The following is a 21,872-nucleotide window of genomic DNA, read 5'->3' as shown; positions in this document are numbered from 1 at the left end:
AGAACATGCTCTACGAAATCCTCTATAGCATCTATAGCTAGTACTTAAATTTTTTTTTTTTTTTTTGAAAGGAACTAGTACTTAAAATTTAATAGATTTTGATCGTGTAATCTGGAGCTATGTTTGGAAATAATAGTCACATATTAATTTTGGAATTAATGTGTCAAAGTTGTTTGACCATCTACTTAACTTCACACATTGACAAATTAGTGTAATTTATGTATTCAAACACTTTCAGTTACATTTTTTTTAACCAATGTTTAAAGATAAAACACATATGTCAAAGTTCAAACATTTTTTACATCAAACTCTTGTTCTTCTTCATCTTTGTCATAGCCTTATTGCCAAATAGACGGGTCCGTTGTATGAACTATTTTGCTTATATAATATATATGTATGTGACAACAAAGTCAAATTGAATTATTGTTAACTCGACATTCAAATCTAAGTGATGCTATTTATCCACCTAAACCTACCTTAGGCAAGTTCTTAGGCCAACCTACTTAAAATATCTCATTAAAGTGATCTATTTTTTCCAATTATAGTCCTAGTAACAAGTATAGATTTATCTAATATGCTCACTAAATATATGCCAGAAAAACATAAAAGAAGAGACACAATGAATCTTAGCAAATGACTGAATGGCAAGAAAAAACGTCAAAAGTAGCTTCATCAACTATGTAAAAGCAAGAAAAAGACTTAAAGAAGGAACAGATTTTCTGTGTAATAAACATATTATTGATTGGAAACCATCAACAAGTTTATCTTTATTTTTGTGGAACTTTTTTGTTCACTTTAAATAATTCCTTACTTTGCTCCTCTATTTTCATTCAATTTCTCCTGTTTTATTCCAAAGAAAGGTTAAAAGGACATTTGGAGCGCACTTTGGACCCACAACGGCATATAATTAAATACTCCACAGTTAAACAAACAAAAAAATAAGCATGAAAATAATATGATACGATAAAATTAATGGGTAGACATAAGATAATCGAATGAAATTAGAATGTGGTGCTTGTGTCAAGGTTTGCAAAGGGTATCATATGGTTGGAAAGCATATAATATATCACTTCAATACCATAAAATTATATCTCATTCTCATTCGTCAAAGATTTTGAGACCCACCATTTCAACATGTTATTGATCTTAAGCATAAAACCTACAAGAATGAACAACTTATTATAAAGTTTATATTTATTCTTTCTAAATTTGTTCTCCTTTCATTGGCTATTATGGACCAGTCAATTGCCTTATACACTATTAACATGTTCGTAGAATCGTAGATAGTCTATCAAATTATAGCCCTAAAAATGAACAGCTTATCATAAAGTTTGATTTTTGGTTTGGCTATAAACCACCTCCATCGAATTTTAGAATAAGAAAAGGTACTGCCTCTACATGCAATTTTTTTTTTTTTTTTTTTTGAGGAAAGCCTCTACATGCAAATAGTTGTACGGAGTAACATATTGTGATTTTTGTTTTGCATAAAAAAATAAATAAAAAAAAACTTGGTAAAATTAGTTGATATGATGTTACTATTTATTTTTTATTCTTTTTTCAATTATTGACCATATGATCTAATTATTTTGGCAGACCTCTAATATGCTTGCGAGTCACAAAAAATTGAAGCAATCACTGCTTAACTTTCAGATTATCTTACTTAAAAGTATCGTTCAAAATGATAGCGTAATACTCCTTTGAAAAAGCACAATACAGCAAACAAGTAAACATAGAAATTGAGCCAGAAAAGGTTTTTAAAAAAAAAAAAAAAAAAAATTGAGCCAGAAAAAATAAGTACATAGACCCAAGAATCAAGCAAATGAATCACTTAAATTAGATTCCTGAATCACTTAAATGAATCACAATACAGCCCAAATTATTGTATTACAAGTGCCCAAGCCCATTTCCTGTCAAGCAAATGAATCACTTAAATTAGATTCCTGAATGGTCACATACTCATTCAATTCATCTAACTTTAGGTTCAGTTTGGTCCAAATTATTTCAATACCATACAAAAATTCAATCAACAAGTTTCTGATTTCATGTCAAAGTTTGGTTACCAATTTTCATGCATTAGTTATAATAAATGAGAATGAGTATAAGCATAAAGAGAGAGACTGTTATATACACCTAGATGTACTGTACACCCATGAGCTTCCAATGGTTGTTTTTCATTTAATCATCAAATGAAGAGCAAAAACAAACTTTATAGTAGTTGGGGGTGCACGGTACATCCAGGTGTGTATAAAATATTTCAACATAGAGGACCTGTGTTAAAAAATTCCTATTGCAAAAACAGTACAATGCCATTGAGTAATATCATCCGAAGTATATCCAAAAACTGCATAAAACACATCCATTTCTCTATATACGAGTATCAAAGAGGAAAAGAAACTGCAAAAAAATAACAGGAAAAGGAGAGCTTTTCTATAGAATTTTATTAATGTAGTCAGAAGATTACAACGTTTAATCAGCTGTAACTACAAAAAGAATTTAAAGAACCCTACCTTAAGGGAAGCAGCAGACTAATGTTAACGAAGAAAAAAAGAAAAACCCTAAAAACATGAAGATTCTGGAAATAGCCCATTGTCTTCACAAGAATTGGTTAAAAAAGGTTGGAAAAAATAAAAAAGATGTACAGTAAACCACTTTCTATGTTCCCCCAGATGAAGAAAGGTTCTCCCGCCAAAGACAGAAAAACACTCCAGCTTAAGAACCCCTAAGAATAACTGGTGCGACACGCCCCAATTTAAGGCCTGCACAAAAGAATTTCAAATCTTCTAGCCATAGTTAAATTCCTCTGCTGCTTCCAAAAATCAATTTTCTGTAGTACTTTTCAATGTAGTTAGGACCCCCGCGTTAAAAGAAAAATCAGAGTTAGCAAAGTCAGACCCCTCCTGGTGGTTGCCCGGAGAGTGGACTAACTAAATTGTCGTCTTTTTTTATGTTTAATAATTAATCAATCTAACCTGCTCTCCGACCCAAGAAATGAAGGGCCTTTCACTTTAAGACGCTTTGGACCTATATCTAAGGGATGCGGTTCTCTTGTTATCTTTCCAATGTTCTGTTGGAATCTGCCACTCGAGGGATGATCTCTGTGTCTGATACTTGGTCCATCACCAGGCGTCCTTTTTACTTTGATAGAAATGGGAACTATAGATCCTTTATGAGGACCATCCCTCATAACAATGACCTTGCCATCCTTTGAGTGAATATCACTTTTCCTTTTAAACTCACAGTAATTACCGGGATCTATCTCCTCAACTCTTCCTTCCGGCTGAAACTTCTTCAACCTTTTAAGCCCCTGAAAGTATACATGATACAACAATGTCATATTTGCTTTCCCAGAACAGTCGATAACATAGTTCAACATGTAAAAGCCAGATAACAAGCATACAAACTAATCCATCGCATATAAGCATACAACTATGTCACAAACAAAACAGATTTTCCCAATAAATTATCCAACAATATATATGCAACGGAAATACATATCCCAAAACGAAATCGCCTAACCCCTTTATTGATCCCAATCACCTATTTGCAAGATCCAATATTTAAACAGAGTAAAAAAAAAAAAAGTAGCTTTGTGCGTGGTTAAATTAGAGTTCCATAAGCCCAAATGATGTACAAAAAAGGGTGGACCATGGCAAACTATCAATGAGTTACATCAGTCTACAACCACCTCAATCAAGTCTGTAAATTAAGTTCACAAACATTGGCAGGGTAGTTAATGAACCCACATGGCCATAAAGTCTACCCAGATCTAAGAACTTCCCATATAGAGTATATAAATGTTGAGATAGGATATGTCAGAGGAATACTAATTAAGTAATTATACTCGAATACAAAGACAAACTGGAAAAATCAGTAATACCTGATGTTTTGCATAATCCGAATTGCCCTCACCAATAACACTCTTCCTCCCGACCTTCAAAGTAGATCTCCGTTTAACCCTGAATATCTCTGAATCAGAATCATCACTGCAGTGATCAGCATTGTTTGACAAATTCGATAAAGAAGTCTGACATGAATGGTGAGATGTATCGTCAATGCAATCAATTAAATTTGAATCTATACAGTCCTGTACCTGCAAGCAAAGTGCACAAAATTATTATACTACAGTGTCAAAAGAAAGTATTACATATTTTACAGAAAAAAGGGCAGCTATCTCGACAAGTAGATAATCTTACATTGTTAGAGTGAGTAAAATCATTATCCCGGAAAGAGCAGAGGGTAGACGCAGCACAAGAAAGCGGAGTTTCTGACGAGTTGGCAACAACTTCTTTACTATTTGAAATTGGACCACCTTCAAAGTTAAAATCTATTTGTGATGAATCATTTACGGAATCATCATTTGGATGCACCTCATTAGTAATATCACAGAATGGGAAATATCCATCCTTTTCAGCAGGAAACATGGTTGACAGCAAAAGCAAATCATCATTTCCCGAAGCCTGTTGAAGCTCTTCCAGTAAACCCTCATCCTGCTCAAACTTCTTGGCTGCATTTTCCAGTTCAGGAAGATCTTTCCTTATAAGTAGTGTACAGCCACCACCGCAAGGGAAAACGAACGAACTCATATCTACATTAAATTATGATAACATCCAATTATAAAGGTGACAAAACTAATGGCCATTAAATAACAACTTAAAGCACTATACATACCATGGCGAAGACACGCAAAATGTGACAAACAGCTGCAACCAACAAAAGCGGCATAACAGTCACGTTTGCACTGACAGCATAAAACTGTGCCATAAGCATCCATAGAAACAGCTGAGCAAAGTTTTGATCTTATTAGACACCATCGAGCACGATGCTGGAATCTCATAAGTTGTACAAATGAAGCCTTGATGGAAAGTTGAGAGCTCAAATGGTAAGCTGCACAATTGAGATCTTCAGGATTAAGACTAGTACGCAAAATCATTGCTTCCTTGCAGAGAAGCTCTTCATGGGGTAATAGAGGAACCCTATTGAGAAACGCATAACGTCGACTTGCCACCGCTCCTAAAGGAAACCAGTCTCCAATTGCAAAGTTTACGGCTTCACCACAATTAAAACCTGCAGACACACATCTTAACATTGATTATGATGATCAAGATGTTCCACATGTATGTACAAATAAACAGACAAAATGGGATATATGCGATTCACTGAGGATATTTGCTAGTCGGCAGAAACATCAAGATCAATGTACTTGACACAAATTATAGCTGCCAAAAAAGCAAACTTCTCAAAAACTAAACAATGTGTCCTTCACCAGAAGCATCTTTGATTGACCATCAAAACAAACAAATTAATGGGAAGCACACTCAACCACAAAACTTTATATCACTGTATTTGTAGCATTACATAGGATTTTCTTCATTAAGTCTATCAAATTAGTTCATAAATAACTCATGCGTAAATTCATAAATAACGCATGCTTATATTCATCAACTATGTGAATAAGCAAAACCTTCTTCCGAAATTTCTTGTGGTCAATATGTTATTTATGAACTAATTTGAAGACCTAAATCCTACCTTTCGTGGCATAACAAGAGGATTAAAACATGCAAGGTGAAACAAATTTCAATTTCCTAAAGCTTATTTGGAGATAAAGACCAAAACAAATAATGATTATATACTCAGAAATTAATATAGGGAATGAGAGATGCATGATTGCATACAGACACGTATATCACTTCATGTACCAGGGAATACTGAAAATAAAGGCAGGCAACATCAACCCAATAAGATATTAACCATACCATGGCTAAACCCAGCATGATATGCCCTAGGAAATGTGATTACAAATTCCCCAGGCTTTTGCACAGCCCTATAAACAGGGACATCATGCTCTAACAGAACGCTCGGAGGAAATAGAGTTGTTTTTCCCAGCAGTACATCAAATGCTCCATCTTCTCCATCAGTTGACAAAATATCTTCATTGTATACATGTTCTCGCACAACCTTCTCAAACTGCAAAGCCGCACTGCCAGGTATCCCATACCAAGTTTTAGGAGCCCCACAATGTTGATAGTTAATACTGCCATCAGAAAACAAGGAGCAAATGAAATAAGAATTTCCACTATAAAGCTTGATTTTACAAAATACATTTTTCAGAGTTCCAGAATGATTTAGTGTATGTACCTGTACAGATAATGATCTTCAACATGCCAGGCAAACATACTAAAAAGCATGCCTATGTAAAGCATAGGATCAGTCACTCCCTGTAAAATGGTATAAGGCAACCAACTAATTAAAATGGCCCAAAAACTAAAACATAAACACGGTATCATAATTTACAGTAGGTAGTTCTGCATACCGGAATAGCTGCTTCTAGAAGCCGCAAAACTGATTTGGAAAGCCGAGAGAGTTTCTGAAATAGATGAACAGGCAATTTCACTTTAACAGATACAATTTAGAAACATTAGCAGACAACAATAAACCAAGTAAATCTCATAGGAAAGAGTAACATAATTGACGATTTATACTCTTGCACAATAGCCAACAAGTCGCTTCCAAACCACAACCAGACCACCCTATTCCTGTTAAAACTTAATTTAGAGAGAAAAAGGCGAAAAAAAGAGAGATCTGACATCTTTATTGCTCTTATATTGCTTCCTTAATAGAAATCAATGCCCCACTACAATCGACTAAAGCAAAACATAAGCTACCAAGCATGTTTACTTCTAGACTATTTTCACCCCGCAATGATTTATCATAATGGCACGGATTTATCCTTGATCCAGTAGGGAGGCTGATCAATGCAATACAAACTTCTTTCCTACTTCATATAGAGAGTCCAGTTAAGGAATGGACTGCATTTCAAAGGGTAACCAAGTTCCAAACACATGAAACCAAAAACAGTTCAGATTAAAGCAATAATAATTCTCTTCTTCTTTGCTTCCCTCAACAGATTATTAACACTGGTGTCATTAAAGAGAGTGCACAGTTATCAAAAGCTATAATTGTTATTCCATACATTTTATTGCAATTATCATTTTAACCATCTGAGAACTGGCAAAATACAGTACACAAACGATCACAAAACACATTAATTTGGAGTACCTTCAAATTCCATTTGCTTTTTCCAAGTTCATCACTGGGGGAGGATGAAAAGGCACTTCCATCAACATCACATGCATACTCAACCGTTTCCATCTTCCCACAAGCTATTTCATGCCAAAATTCTTTTTCCAAATACGAAGCGGGAAGACATCCAGTGCTACAATATCGCCGTAAATATTCCTTGTTCGCCATTTTCTCAAAATCACGAAATGCATAATTTCTGGAAAAAAAAAAAAAAAAATTTGTTGATCAGTATTCAGACATGAAAATTCCTCCACTTTATTGACTAATATCATGTCATGAAATAGAAAATCACCTTCCACTCATGAAAAAGGTAACCTTGTCATCAGTGTCCCATTCAGCAAGACGAAGTGGTTGTACTCTTGTAGTAAACTTAAAACCCGCTTTCTCCTTTGTCAATACAACCCCAGCAGGCACAGAAGCATTTATTGGAGAAACTATCTTGCAAATACCTGAAAATATTCACCTACAGCCAATTAGTATCATAGAATGCATAGGAAATGCTTGTATCACAAATAGTTGTAATTGTATCAGGTGATAGAGAAGATATACCCATGAAAAGAAACATGTCCAATAACATACAAATTTGAAATAGCTAGTTACCATATTTAGATGCTTCTGGTGCTATTCTTTCTAGATAAACCAAAGGATCCTCAAATTCTTCCTTTGTTGGACGATACACAGGACACTCTGGGATTTTATCAATCCAATCTAAATCGGACATGTTAAACTTCTCCACCTTGCGCTTTGGAAAAAACTTCTTTCCATTTGAAGCAGCACCGGAGCAATTAAACAAATCTGCACCACCATGTATTCTAGTGCCACATGATGCTGAAGATCTCAATGCATCACCTCCACTTCTAGCAATCATATTAGCAACCTTGGTACCCCCGTTTCCTGTTTCTGACTTGATTCGCTGAAGCCTTTTCTGCTTCAGCATCTCTAAACAGCTACTTTTAGTCTCTTTCGACAAACAGACCCGCCCTTCCACCTGGAAACCAGTAAAGATAACATGAGTGGACATATAGATGAGACACATCGACAGTATGCAAAACATTCAGTCCACAATTACTGATCCAGAGCTATCTTTAAAAAGCTAAGAAGTCAAACTTTTAGGTCATATAATAAATAAATGATTGGACCTTGCCAATTCAATATGGAAGACACAATCCAAACTTTTTGAAAAAAAATAGCAGCGAGGCAGATTATCATGTGGGAGATTAATACGAAATTACCCGTACAGCAACTAGTTGGCTTGAGTCTAAATGGATCAAATGGTGGCACACCTAAGTTCAAAAACTATTCTTTGATTGTAGAGTTATAATAAATAACAGTCGGCAAAACCAGAATAAGATGTATATCATGAATCTCATGGGCAGCAACAGAAGCACGCTAACATGCCCCATGCCTTCTATCAGGCCATGCACTAGATTACTACAATGTATACCAAAAAATTTTACTGGCACAGAGATAGGCTTCTGCATTTGAGGAAAATCAAAGAACACTAGCATGGGGCAAACCGTTGATCATCATAACTTAAAGATATACTCACATAATCCTTATTAAGAAACTTATTGTTACAACTGTAAGCCACAGAATCTTTAAATTGAACTGGAGAAACTATTCCCTGAGTGCCAATAACCACCTCACAAGATTCCATGATTAGACTCCAATCAATACGATATTCCAACTCCAAAAGCAATTAGTAGTATCCCTCAACAGCTCAACCCCCCCCCCCCCCCTTCATCCTTCAAAACCGCAAATTGTACAAAGCATTACCACCACCACCCTCCAAGAACCAATAAGTAGAACCCCTCAACCCTGTGCCTTGATTGCCTACCCTCCTTCAAAATCGCAACGAGTAAATAGCACAAAGCAACACCACCACACCACCCTCCAAGAAAAAATAAGTAAAATCCCTCTATCCCACCCCCTTATCCTTCAAACCCGAAAACGAGTAAATCGTACAAACCAAAACCACCACCAACACCACCACACGAAGCATTGAATATAGCATTAAACATCCGTAATAAACTCACTCCGTTTTCATGTGACATGCCAGCACTAAAACTCATAAAAGTGACTGTAAAAGTTGAGGAACAATTACCGATTCAAACAGAGTCAACCAAACTTCCTAATAATTGAACAAATCTATGAATTTCCACATAATTGGAACCCACCAATTCAAAACCACACAAGTCAATTTCATAACAAAAATAAAAGGTCCTTTTTATGTTGAATTAAAAGGTTTGACCAAACTTCATGCAAAACAAATTTGGGCAGCCACTAAAAATAGAAACCATTTTTATACCAGTAAAATTCAACCTAAGTCTTCAAAGTCAATCTACGCCTTTTTCCGATTCAAAAAAATATGACATAATCAAAGTACATCCATCAATAGAAACAAATTTTGCACTAAATTTCTTCTTAAATAGCATATCAATGATTATATCATTTCATAAAACATTAAATTAAGATCTAAATTACCTTCTATGATAATGCACCCCAAAAAAAAAAAAATTTAAAAAAAAAAATAATAAAATCAAAAATTACATTAACGGAAAAAATTCAAAGAAACAGTACCATCTCATTCCGCGGTTTTCCGCCGTTAATCTCCGTCTTCTTCTCCACCGGAAAACAAATTGAATTTTAAAGGAAAATAAAAAATAAAGAAGAAAAGCGAAATTACACCAAACCCTAGATCACGATCTCCACATTCCTCTAAAACAGAGCCTTCATCGTCACCCACATTCTACTCAACCACCATAAAACTCAAGAAATTCATGCAAATTTCACGAAGATCCGAAACTTTATAATTTCCTTTTTTGTAAAAAAAATTAAGAATAGAGAAGAAAAAAAAGTGGAGAAGATTACGAAGAAAAAAGAGAGAATGATCACCGGAAAAAAATTCCGGTGAGAAAAAATGGCCGGAAACCGGGAAACGGGAGTTAACCGGTGGAGGAGAGAGAAAAGGGAGAGAAGATAGGAAAAGAGGAGAGAGAAAAAAGAGTGGGAATGAATGAATGAATAGGAGGGAAGAAGGGAAAAGGCTTAGGAAACCGGAAAAGAGGAGAGAGAAGAAAATTTATAGTTTTATATTCGTTTGCCTTTAATGGAGGTATAATACGGGATTAGTTTCCTTTTTTACGAATTAAAGGGGTTAATCACGATTTAATTATGGAAATGCAAAAATAAGAAAAAGGAAAATGGAAAATTAAAATGAAAGGGAAAGTGGGTGGTTGTTAGGTGGTTAAACCGAACCCATTTGCCGACCCCTTGAAACGCGTTTCATCTCTCTTCTCTTCCCCTTGTTTTGTAAACTACTACTCCTTTAAATGACTATATTGCCCTTTGAGTATTTGTATGTTTTCGGTAGTTTGGACGGTTTTTTACTTTTCCATTGCGTATGAGAGAGTCATGCAAGGATAATTACAAATAATGATATATGTAACCCTCTTTTACTACGTATTAGTATTATACTCATGCTCTGTACTTTCGCATCTCGTATTATGTACTGTATTTATCTCATTAAGTCAATTTCGTACATGACTATAGGCTATAGCTATAGTAATACTATGTATTAGGTAACATTAATCAAAACTTTGTATGTTACGTGTTCTCGATCTTTTTACATTTTATTAATTTTCTTATGTTCATATAAAGATGTGTTTAATTCAATCACCTGATTTTTATTTATCTAAACTTATCTAATTTATCAATATCTATCAAAACTTATTCTAGTTATAATTTGATTTATGTTTCCTTTCGTAAAATATCAACGGTTTTTCAAAATCCTTATTGATGATTTTAACTATATTAAATTTGTATTGAGATGTCACTTGCTATTATTGTGCAATATATACCGCCTCTGTTTCATATTAGATTACACATTTTATTTAGACACGTTTGTAAACGCATACTTTGTACTCCTTAATTATAACAATGAATCCGGACGATAAACTCTTGCTTCATGCACACACTATTTCCCTTAATTTGAATTACGCCAACAACCATTATACATGCAAAACATTGATTAACCACTTTGATTAAGAACACTATAAATTGTTTTTCTCCTAATACGTTATGATGTTCACATGTTAACCTACTATGCATGAATACATTGATTTGTTTTTCTTAAAACTAACTAGGTTACCAATTTACCTTTCATGCAACTGTTTTTCCAACCAAATCTTCAACTAACAATGGCAAAACTTTGGCCCACAATTGTATATGCAGTTGTATGAAAACTTTTTTTATTTATTACAAAGCATTGTGAAAGGTTGGCAAGCTACTATCATGCAAAACCATGCTAATACATTGCAATTCAATTACAAGTATTTGATTTATTCTTTTCACATCAGCATAAAATGTTCAACATTTATCATTATCATACCAATTTTGATTGTCTCATTTTACTTTGTCCTAAATCTCACTTTGAGGTGTCCTTATTTGGTTGCATGTGTATCATTTTAATTTTTTTTATTTTATTATTATTATTTTTTATTTTTTTTTATTTTTTTTTTATTTTTTTTGGTATTCTTTTGGGTTAGACCAATAGTAGTCATTCCTGTTTTTGGACCTCTCTTCTTTGTTCCTATGCAAATAGTATGGATCAGGTAAATAAGAGAGGTGGAATTATAATTTAATAATATACCAAGTATGTATTTTAAAATCAAATTAACTTATAATAATACCAACATAGGTGATAATTATGTCCTCAAACAATGATTATCACAACTAATCAAATTATTTCAATAATGGAGTAATGCTTGAAATGTGAGGCACACAGTGAAACATTTATTGATCACATGTTTGATTGACCATTTCAATTCTTCCACTTTTCTTCTATCTTCTTCATTGACTATTAATTCTTTCCGTCATTAGTTTTAGTAGTAAAATTATTTTAAAATAAGATAGGTAGACAATAATCATATTTAGTCTAATCATACTTATCTTCATTATTATATACAATCCATAGAATATTATATTTGCTTTTTTTTTTTTAGGGGGAGAATATTATATTTACTTGGTCAAATAAGTTGATTTCTATAATACAGAGTACAAAGTATCACAGTTTAAACTCATGTCAGCATCAACATTACTTGCTACCGCTATTTTGGATTTCTCAATATTCAAGGTAGAATTACCAAACAAACAATGCACGTATCAAGATTTTGATGGGAAAACTAATGTTAATGTTAAAATCAGTAAAAGGCGGAAAAGTTAGGGAAAATAAAAAGTAATTTAATTGATGTGATTGAGTGAGTGTACTTTTTATTTTCATCTTCTATTTGACCAGCGGAGATTTGCATTGTCTACCAATGTTGGATACAAATGTACTTTAAAGATTCCATCTATATTAATGGGATTTAATAGGGAATTGATGACTGAATTCTAAATAGATATACTAACATTAATTGGGTTATGTTACTGAATTTGTTAATATTTGATTTTTTGTAATTAGGGCCTATTCAGGGTCTGTTCCAATTTAATGAAAACAAATGAAGTGAATAGAGCTGAAATGAATAGTTTATGAGACAATTAAAGGAAATTAGGAACTGAACTGAACAAAATCGATTGGAGCTAAATTGAACTGAATTTAAGCTGAACAGGACAGACCCTTATTGGAGTTGAAATGAATTGTTTATAAGAGAGGGAAATTAAATTAGGAATTAATTGAAGTGAACTGATTGGAGCTGAACTAAACTGAAATTAAGCTAAATAGAACATGCCCTTAGCTTTAATTTGACTTTGTGCTTACACTATTGCACATCTGTACCCCTAATTTATCCAACTAATTATAGATAACGGTAACGTTTTTTAGTTCTAATATGGAAAAGTTCCCTATTATTTGATCTTCTTATATTTTCTCCTCTTATGTTCTTTAATTTTACGGTACATAAAAATAACCTTATTACTGTAAAATTACTTTGATAGCTCAAACAATAATTTTTCTAAATAATTTACATGTCAAACTAAACGTTGCGATAAATTAATTAGTAACAGAACAAGTGAGCAACCCAACGAAGTGTAAATTACTTTGGTTCTAGAACATTGTGAATGAAAGTGAAGAATTGGAAGTTTGGAAGCATGAAGATGAGAGAAGTTGGTAAATGATGTATACCCATGCAGATTGAGATTGGTAAAACAGCAAAGAAAGCATTAATGAGAAAAACATAAACATAAAAGCTAACAACTTTTGATACGTGTGTTTCTGACCATAGACGTGGTCGTAAATGTGGGGGGTTTGATAGCGTAGAATAGGTCTTTCATCTTTGAGTATGTACGCCACTTATTCATTCATTCCCAATTTCCGCAAACAAAGAATAGGATTCATGATCCAGGAAGCATCGCCGCATACGTATCCCTCTGTCTAGCCACGGGATTAGGGTGTCATGCGCTGTACATCCTACATCTCATTTAACACCCTTCTATATACTCCATACAACATACTCCTTTCATCATATAATTCGTTTCACAATATAATCTTCAATTACTTGAAATAGGAGGATTACTTGTACGGTTGTACCCATATACAAGTATTTCATCCGTTTTTAAATACTTGATGTATATCTATTTTTTGCACTATTCATTTGTCCTACTTTGACTAATGTTTGTAACTTATACATATGAAAATATATAGTCTTGTGAGTACTTGTTGGAATCGTCTCAATGAATAGATTATTAATTTTTAATTGTTACTCAGTAGAATTTATAGTAATTGATAATTAAAAATATAATTGATCAAAGAGTAACATCGACATACGTGCCAAAGAGAAATGGAGCATGTAATTAAAAACGGAGGGAGTACATTTTTATTAAAAAAAAAATTCATTCCGTTTATTCTATTTACCTCATCAATTAGACTCATTTTTTTTTACTCTGTACCTTGTATAGTATTTCAATAACAAATAAATAAATTATTAATTTACCTTCACGCTTATTATATGCATTTTCGTTTTTTTTTTTTTTTACCAGTTTAATGTGTCACGGCTAGCGAAATTGATCCTTTGATCTTGATATAACATCTTAATTTAAAATTTGTACCTCCTGAGAAATTTTATTAAATTGTAATAGTTTGAGTATAAATAAAACACTTACCTTCAGGGTTTTGTTTAGACGGTTTTGTAGGTATAGTAGGACATGCTATTTATTGTCATCTATGTTTTGCAAATTCAAAGCAAAGTAGATGAATAACTAAAAAAAATAAAATAAAAGCAAACCCATTTGAAAAAGGATGGAAGTAAAAAGAATGGGTCATTCCTCATTCGCCGCCAATGCAGGGGTCTATGTCTCAAAAAATGTCAAAATTGAAGTCAAAATGTTGGGTTTTTATTCAAAGTGTTAATTGTATTTAATTTGCTTTTCCCTTCCTCTAGCTCTTCTATGTACTCGTATTTCTAAAACAGACCTTTATGAATTAATTACGTTCATATTATGAAAACCAAAACAAAAAATCACGTGGACTGTGATCAGTATCGTTTCGCACTTAGTTAAATATTGTTAACGAATCACAAATTCAAATACGTAGTACACTAGTACTGCAAAACTAGTGGCTCCTAACTATGCAGCCGCAAGTCATACACTCATACTGTATATGTGTAGAATATGATCATAAATCATTAAACATTATTAATCAAAGAGTACTTTCATTATTTCGTCTTCTAATTGTTGTTTTCTACCATTGTGTTGACAGTAGGGCCTGTTCACTTTAGATTTATTTTAATTCAGTTCAGCTTAAATCAGTTTAGTTTAATTCAGCTCTTAATTTTTTTTCTCTGATAAAATATTCATTTTAGCTCTATTCGATTCAGCTCAGTTTAATAAATATGAAAAGGCCCTACGTGCATTTAACAAAAAAAAAAAAGGTAAATTAGTGCTACAGTACAAAACATGCTAGCTACTATATATGAAGGTGTAAAAGCACACCCAAATAAACTCCATTATCTTTCTTAAGTTCCAGCCACTTAATTAAACAATTAGATTTCTAGGGACTATAATTTCTAATTTGAGTTGAATTGATTGGTACTGAGCGCATTGGCATATCTAAAATGTTAAGTTTAAAGGGTTATTTAATGAATAATTATGCAAACATAGCCAAATAGCCTTACCTAGATCCGCCATTGACTGAGCGAGATTCAATTCTAATACAACATCCTATCCTTATTTACCTTTAAAAGGAAAAAAAATAAATTTTCTACTTTCAAATTGCATAATATAATCGGATTTTCATAATTTTATCAACACCTAATTGCATATATTTAAGGTCGAATTTGTACATTAATAGTTTGACCCCGTGACAATTAAATAGTTGCAAATATTCACGAGTAGGGGAGTATATTGCCAAGTGACATACACAGTAACCATTGTACAAAATTCACTGATCTCTCTTTAGACTTGATTCTTATAGATGATGGGGTGATTGGGGTCTATAACTTCTATCTTGTACTCGTACTTATCTAGAGAATTCCATATGCTTCCAACAATACGTGGAAGCCATAACATTTGTCAGTTTTTATTTTTAATTTTTCAGACAGCATAACATTTGTCACCTCATTCGCATAATAAATAAATAAACTAAAGTAAAGAGTTGCTGATTTTGATATCCTATGCTCAATTTTTAGTGCATCTTTTTTTCACATCCACGTCAGCATATCCCTGCTTTTGTTGTCTAAAAGAGAAGAAAAATACTGACTTAATTCTAAAATAAAGGCAATAACACTTTATAAATAGCCTTTTTGTGGGGCATAAATAAAGTTTATACTGTGTGAACCTGAAAAAGTGAGAAAAATATTATTAGTTCACACATCACAAACCATCCACATTATTCAATATAATTCGAAGAATTTGAGTTGAAAATTGAATAATTATAAGTGAATAATGTTAGGCCGCTATTATATTGCCATGTTTGCCGAAAATGAAAGCCGCAATTAAATAATCCAACGTGCCCTCACTTTTCACTATTGATATACAAGTAGAAGATCATACTTTGTACCTTTCGATAGGTATTTCTATTGTTCTATAAATTGACACGTGGAAATTGTACCAAATTCAACCAATAATATATTACGTTTTGTGAAAGTATTCATTGCATTTACGTAACCAATTAAGAGTGGTCATGTACTTATGAATCTAAATATCTAATGAATGATGAATCTAATTCTAATGATGGTTGAGTTAAGTTGGTATATATAGACTTGGAATATATTTGGTAGAGTACGTTTCTTCTTTTGTCCATAATTCTATAATTAGTATGACGAATACAATTTTTACCTTTTAACTTTTTTTCGTTGTGTCGCTTGTTTGTGTGTGGTGAGAGCAACATATAACACGATGATGATATAACAACATTAAAACTAAAATCTTGATATGATCTAATACTATTTATTCATATCTCTAAAAGGGCTACTTTCAACATGTTTCTATAACCATCAAATACGGTTTAATCTATTGACAATAGATATACGTGACAATTTAAAGTGGGATTGAATCCCAAAACAGTTTTTTTTTTTTTTTTTTTTTTTTTTTTTTTTTTTTTTAGTGGAGATTCTATTATCTTTTCCCTTATACTTCTAATATAATGAGTTTGACCCACTCTTTTATGTATTTAATAAAAAAATGAAATCATCAAAGGAGGTGAAAGTTACAAAATTGAATTTATTTTTCTTAAAAATAAGAGTATTGGAGAGAGAAAATAAATCATGAATATGAGCAGGTTTAACAAGCTGTAAACACTTAACTTTTATTAACTTTTTTTTTTTTTTTTTTTCCTTTTAGTTTGTATTTTTATTTATGTCAACTACACTACAGTGTTCCTTTAACACAAACATATACGTAGTGAGTATATATATATTTTTTTTAAGGATACTTAATTTTTGATAAGAAACACTAAAAGCCATAAATCCACAACAACACAACCATGTTCCCAAAAAGGAACCTAAATCAAGAACTAAAATTTCCTCAAAATTCATCTTTGACTAAGAAACACATCTTTTGATAGTGATGTTAGTAGGCCTGAAACAAAAAATTGACTTCAATGCCAAAAAAGAGTACTACTGTCCAATAAATAATATGATCACCATTTGAACGAGTCAAAATCTTCGACAGTAGAATTCCATTTTATTTCAACTTTCCCATGATAAATATACTAGGATTATTATTATTAGTACTCGTATTTGAAGATTCCTCTCATTATCCTCTCTATTTCCTCTTAGAAAAAAATTACATAAATTTAACAATATATTTGGTGTATATTTTGTCTTCTTATACTTTTCCAAGTCTTTTACATGATGGTCAGCCAAGTCAGCTAAGTATAAAATATCATGGAAACTTCCATTAATAAACACAGATTAATTTTATACTCGTAATTAAGAACCAAGCTAATTAAGTTTACAAGTGTCCCTTATAAAATTTTTCTAGTGGGGCCAATTAAAAAGATGCAATTACATTACGTTAAGTAAGAGAGTATCTTAATCAAGAGTTGAATCAATTATACTCTACCTACCATGATTATATAATTGTTGACCTTATCTTGTAAGAATAATCCCTTGATTGAGAACTTTTGGACCACGTAAAAAATATACAATGCTATGGAGTATGGACTATGGATTATATATATAAATGTTATCTTCAACCACCATTATTTTTCAGGATTATTATGTGTCTAGAATGCATGTAATACCTTCTTCCACAATTATTGTTGATCTTTAGTTAGGTTTGGAAGTTATAGTCGCCTTTACATCAATAACAAAGTTTGAATGAGTTCATCTAAAGATTACATTATATGTTCGCGTAAATTACTTTAAATCAAAGTATAGAAATGTCTATACTTCAAAAAATAAATCAGGGCCGCTTGTTCACATTTACTAAACTGAGCTGAGCTAAATTGATTAGAACTGACCTAAGCTGAAATGAATATTTTATGAGAAAATGAAATTAAAAGTTGAACTGAACTGAACTGAAATTAAGCTGAAGTGAACATACCCTTATTTTGTTGATTAGTTTATATACTATACAAAGTAATTTGTACTCCATAGTAAGAAATTAATAGTAGTACTAATTTGGGTAACATATGAAGATATTAATGATAGAAATAGAGTGAAAATGGATAAGAAATATTTTGTAATTAAGTGCACATCTGAGATTCACATTGGATTCCCTGCAGATTTGTGACCAAGACACAAAAAGATGGAGCTGCCTTTTGTTCTTTGTTTAATTCAAGTAATGTAAAGTACAACCCTTTCATGTCAAATATTTTTAAATATAAAAGGTACAAACCTGAACTTCAGGAAGGCATCTACTAATTCTAGAACATGCTCCTACTTGGAGTTGTTGTAAGACTATTTTTATAAACAATACTTGCCTTAATTACAAGTACTCACATAGGGTTGTCAGCTAACATCAGACCTAAATAATCAATTGGGTGTATCAACTTCTCAAGGAAGATATATTTGGGCCTATTGTTATAAGAGCTCATTAATATCTTGTTAATTTCATAATTAGAAATTTGATCCAATTAATCAAAGTCCATTCGCCTAAGGCCATAAGCAGTTCTCGTAATCATATAGAGATCCCGCTAATCCACTTTTACACACCAATATTATGTAGGAAGGCCTCATTTTTTCTCTCCATCAAGCTAGTGCTAGTGCTAGTGTATCTTTGACTCTTTGTGCAAGTGTTTATCCTTTGAACACAAGCCCAAGTTTTCTTGGCAATCAAAAAGTTAACTTATAACCTCCACAAGGTAATTGTTTCATATTTTTGACAAGAAAGTATACAGTGAAAACTTCATTATCATTACGTAGCATATAATATAGAGGATGTTAGTCGCATTATATAATTTAGCCAATGCCAATCATCGCATATGATAAATAGCTGTACGAGTAATATCTTATTATAGCTTTGTACGGAACATTTGTTTTAGGTTGATATTATGGGCTTTTGCACAACAACACGATTAATTGAGCGTGTCATGCCATGGGCTTACCAAGAGCAGATAATAAAAAGCCCAATTACAATTGGTCCACATATAGCAAGTCAGGTGTGAAAGTCCAACCCAATAGTCTTTCTTTTGGATAAAATAGCCTGCAATATTGGGCTGAACTGACCCTATGATCACCTATTCACCTCTAGGCTGATCCTTTGAAAAAGGCCATCTGATATAAAATAATTGAGCCTCGCAAACCCAAGGTCTTTTGAAATACGAGGGGAAGCTCTAACCACTTGAGCTAACCCTCAATTTTATTTTTTTTTTTTGAAATACAACTTTTCATATTGATATTAGGAAAATACTCCTCCATCTATTTTATGAATAATATTTCGTAATATATTATTAATATTAGGAAAATTCTTGTTCTTGTTATATTAAAAGTAGGTAAATACGAGGGTAAAAATATTATTAAATTAAAGTAGAAATATAACTCGGGTACATATAAAGTTATAGATAGCCGTAAGTAAGGTGTCAGGATTGTTTCCTTATAATCGAGATTGACTAGGTTATTGTTTCCTAACATGCGATGATTTATTCAAAAGGGCAAATAGGGCCAGGTCTCGTTCTAATACAGCTATAACAATAAAATTTGGCGAAGTGAACGTGAAAGAAACAGAAAATCAGCATCTTTAATCGAAAATGGGGAGTGCGGAATCAGGAGCAATTTTACGGAATGTAGAAGAAGAAAAAGAAGAAACTCAGAAAATAACCCTAAGAGTGAAGTGGGTTAATGGCAGCGATAGCGATGGCGAAGAAGAAGATGGAGAACATCAAAAGGAAAAGGAAAGGGAATTGAAAGTGGAAGAATTATACTTGAGTATTAACAATGATATGCCTTTAAGATGGCTTATGATTAAGTATTGTGATAAAATTGGTGTTAAGTATTGCACCACTCGTTTCGAATTTAAGGGTGCTCGTCTTAGAGAAACTGATACTCCTCTTTTACTTTCCATGCTTCCTTGTGATCTCATTCACGCTTATCATTTTATATGTAAGTTTTTTTTAAAAAATTGTTTTATATTTTGCGTTTGTTCTTTGATTAGAATTGGGTTTTTTTTCCTAATTTTGTAATGGTTTTAGGGTTTCGTAGATGAATCAAACCAAAAGCAAAATTTGATTTTTTTTTTTTTTTTTTAATACCTAAATTTAGGGTTTGTATTGTATTATAATGTTCAATGTTCTTCCATATGCTTAAACTCCTCAAATTGGAGTGCATACCATAGATTAATATTTATTGGGTCGTATAATGATTTTTTCATATTGTGTGTGTTTTTATTTTATTTTATTGTTGGGTTTAAGATGGTGGTCGTAGCTCTGTCAATTATGCAACGGTATGCATCCGGATGTACAAAGAGCAAGATAAATTTGTTAGAGTGAGACGTGGTTCACCATTACTGCCTCAACTTATTCGCGGCTTCTTAGATGCTGGACCTCAAAAACAAGGGTCGTCTTTGAGCTTTGTCTTTGACGGGTCGAGGTTAAATCAGAAAGTGACTGCTGATGAACTAGATATTGAGGATGGTGATGTCATTGATGCCTTTGATTTTGATTACAGCAGTAAGTATCTTGCTTTATTATACTCCGTACTTTGTACTTGTCTAATTTTTGGAATTGAAATTATTTTATACGACACTAAAATCCTCTATTGCTAAACATGTAACGAGTGTAACTTTGTGTACAAAGTTATGCTGTGATATCCATTTTACGGGCATGTCTCAACTTCTCATAGTGAGAAACAAAATTTGAATCTCACATGACATTTTCGTAAATAAAATCAACAACTTTATTCAATTGTGAAGCCCACAATAATGAAAAAGTTGTTGATTTATTCACGAAAATGCCTTTATGAGAAACAAATTTCGTTTCTCAATATGAGAAACAGGGAAATTCCCCAATTTTACTGGATGAATTAAATCCATAATTAATGGATTGCTTCTCATACCATTTCTCGAAGATTAGGTCATATAGAGATATAATTAAGTTTGCATTTTCTTGTTCAGGTTCTTCACTGAGCATAGTTACATCACGGCTTACTCTTACGGTGATAAATAATGAGACTAACAAGGACGTTCAATTCGCTCTGAATTGGAGTGCTCGTCTGAATCGGCTGATGGATAGATACTGTAAATTTGAAGGACTGCAATTGGATAATGTTGCTTTCTTCCACGAGGGCCGCAGACTTACAGGCTCAAAGACAGTGGCGGAAGAACGACTGGATGATGGTGACGAAATCTATGCCTATATTATAGGTTGATTTTGCAATGGAGTGAGCTTTACATCTACAACCATTGATATTGGTTTTGATTTTTTTACACTATTTATTTAATAACTTTGAGTACATTTTCTTTTGTATAAGAATTATAATACAAGTATAATTTTTACATTTATAATTTAATGATGGATTTGCAAAATGAATGGTCAAATTTGTGTTTTAACAAAGGTAAAAAAGATAAAATGTACTTATATTGTGATACTCCATACAAAGGTAGTATGATGATTTTAAAAGGTATAGGTTGGATAGCAATCAGACGACTTCACCCAAATTGGCTTTACAAAAATTGAAGGCATAAACAATTTGGTATACAAAAATACAAGTATATAATAATTGCAAATTGGTATAAAAATAAGGTTAATTTTTAAATTACCACCCAAAAATGTAACCATTTTCGAACTAACCATTCGTTTAATTTTTTATTTTAAATTATCACCCTTAAATTAAATAAATGCTCATATTACCGCCCATTTTAAAAATTCAGTGGATTTTCTGCTTGTAGGCCTCACCTAACACTGATCCTTTTAATTGATT

General features: G+C 32.5%; 2 protein-coding genes across 3 annotated transcripts; one reads left to right on the top strand and one right to left on the bottom strand.

Moving 5' to 3' along the window:
* Positions 1-2,395: 2,395 nt before the first annotated feature.
* On the bottom strand, positions 2,396-10,122 carry LOC145594186 (lysine-specific demethylase JMJ13-like). Of its 2 annotated transcripts, XM_081650526.1 has the most exons (12): positions 9,661-10,122; positions 7,681-8,068; positions 7,373-7,529; positions 7,057-7,276; positions 6,311-6,364; positions 6,136-6,215; positions 5,754-6,031; positions 4,669-5,064; positions 4,194-4,585; positions 4,069-4,090; positions 3,878-4,035; positions 2,396-3,304 (listed from the first exon to the last, which is right to left on the bottom strand). In XM_081650526.1, exons 1-12 carry the CDS (start codon positions 9,661-9,663, stop codon positions 2,960-2,962), a joined length of 2,493 nt encoding a protein of 830 aa, XP_081506652.1. In that variant the 5' UTR covers positions 9,664-10,122; the 3' UTR covers positions 2,396-2,959. The 2 variants fall into 2 exon arrangements, with proteins under 2 accessions (XP_081506652.1, XP_081506649.1); XM_081650523.1 differs by having other exon boundaries at positions 3,878-4,090.
* Positions 10,123-19,705: 9,583 nt separating this feature from the next.
* LOC145567294 (uncharacterized) lies at positions 19,706-21,320 on the top strand. Its single transcript, XM_081626556.1, has 3 exons — positions 19,706-20,057; positions 20,366-20,623; positions 21,067-21,320. Exons 1-3 carry the CDS (start codon positions 19,706-19,708, stop codon positions 21,318-21,320), a joined length of 864 nt encoding a protein of 287 aa, XP_081482682.1.
* Positions 21,321-21,872: the final 552 nt, after the last annotated feature.

Source organism: Chenopodium album, chromosome 2 (genome assembly GCF_948465745.1).
Source record: "Chenopodium album chromosome 2, dcCheAlbu1.1, whole genome shotgun sequence".
NCBI lineage: Eukaryota > Viridiplantae > Streptophyta > Magnoliopsida > Caryophyllales > Amaranthaceae > Chenopodium > Chenopodium album.
This window is presented reverse-complemented; position numbering and strand designations above follow the sequence as displayed.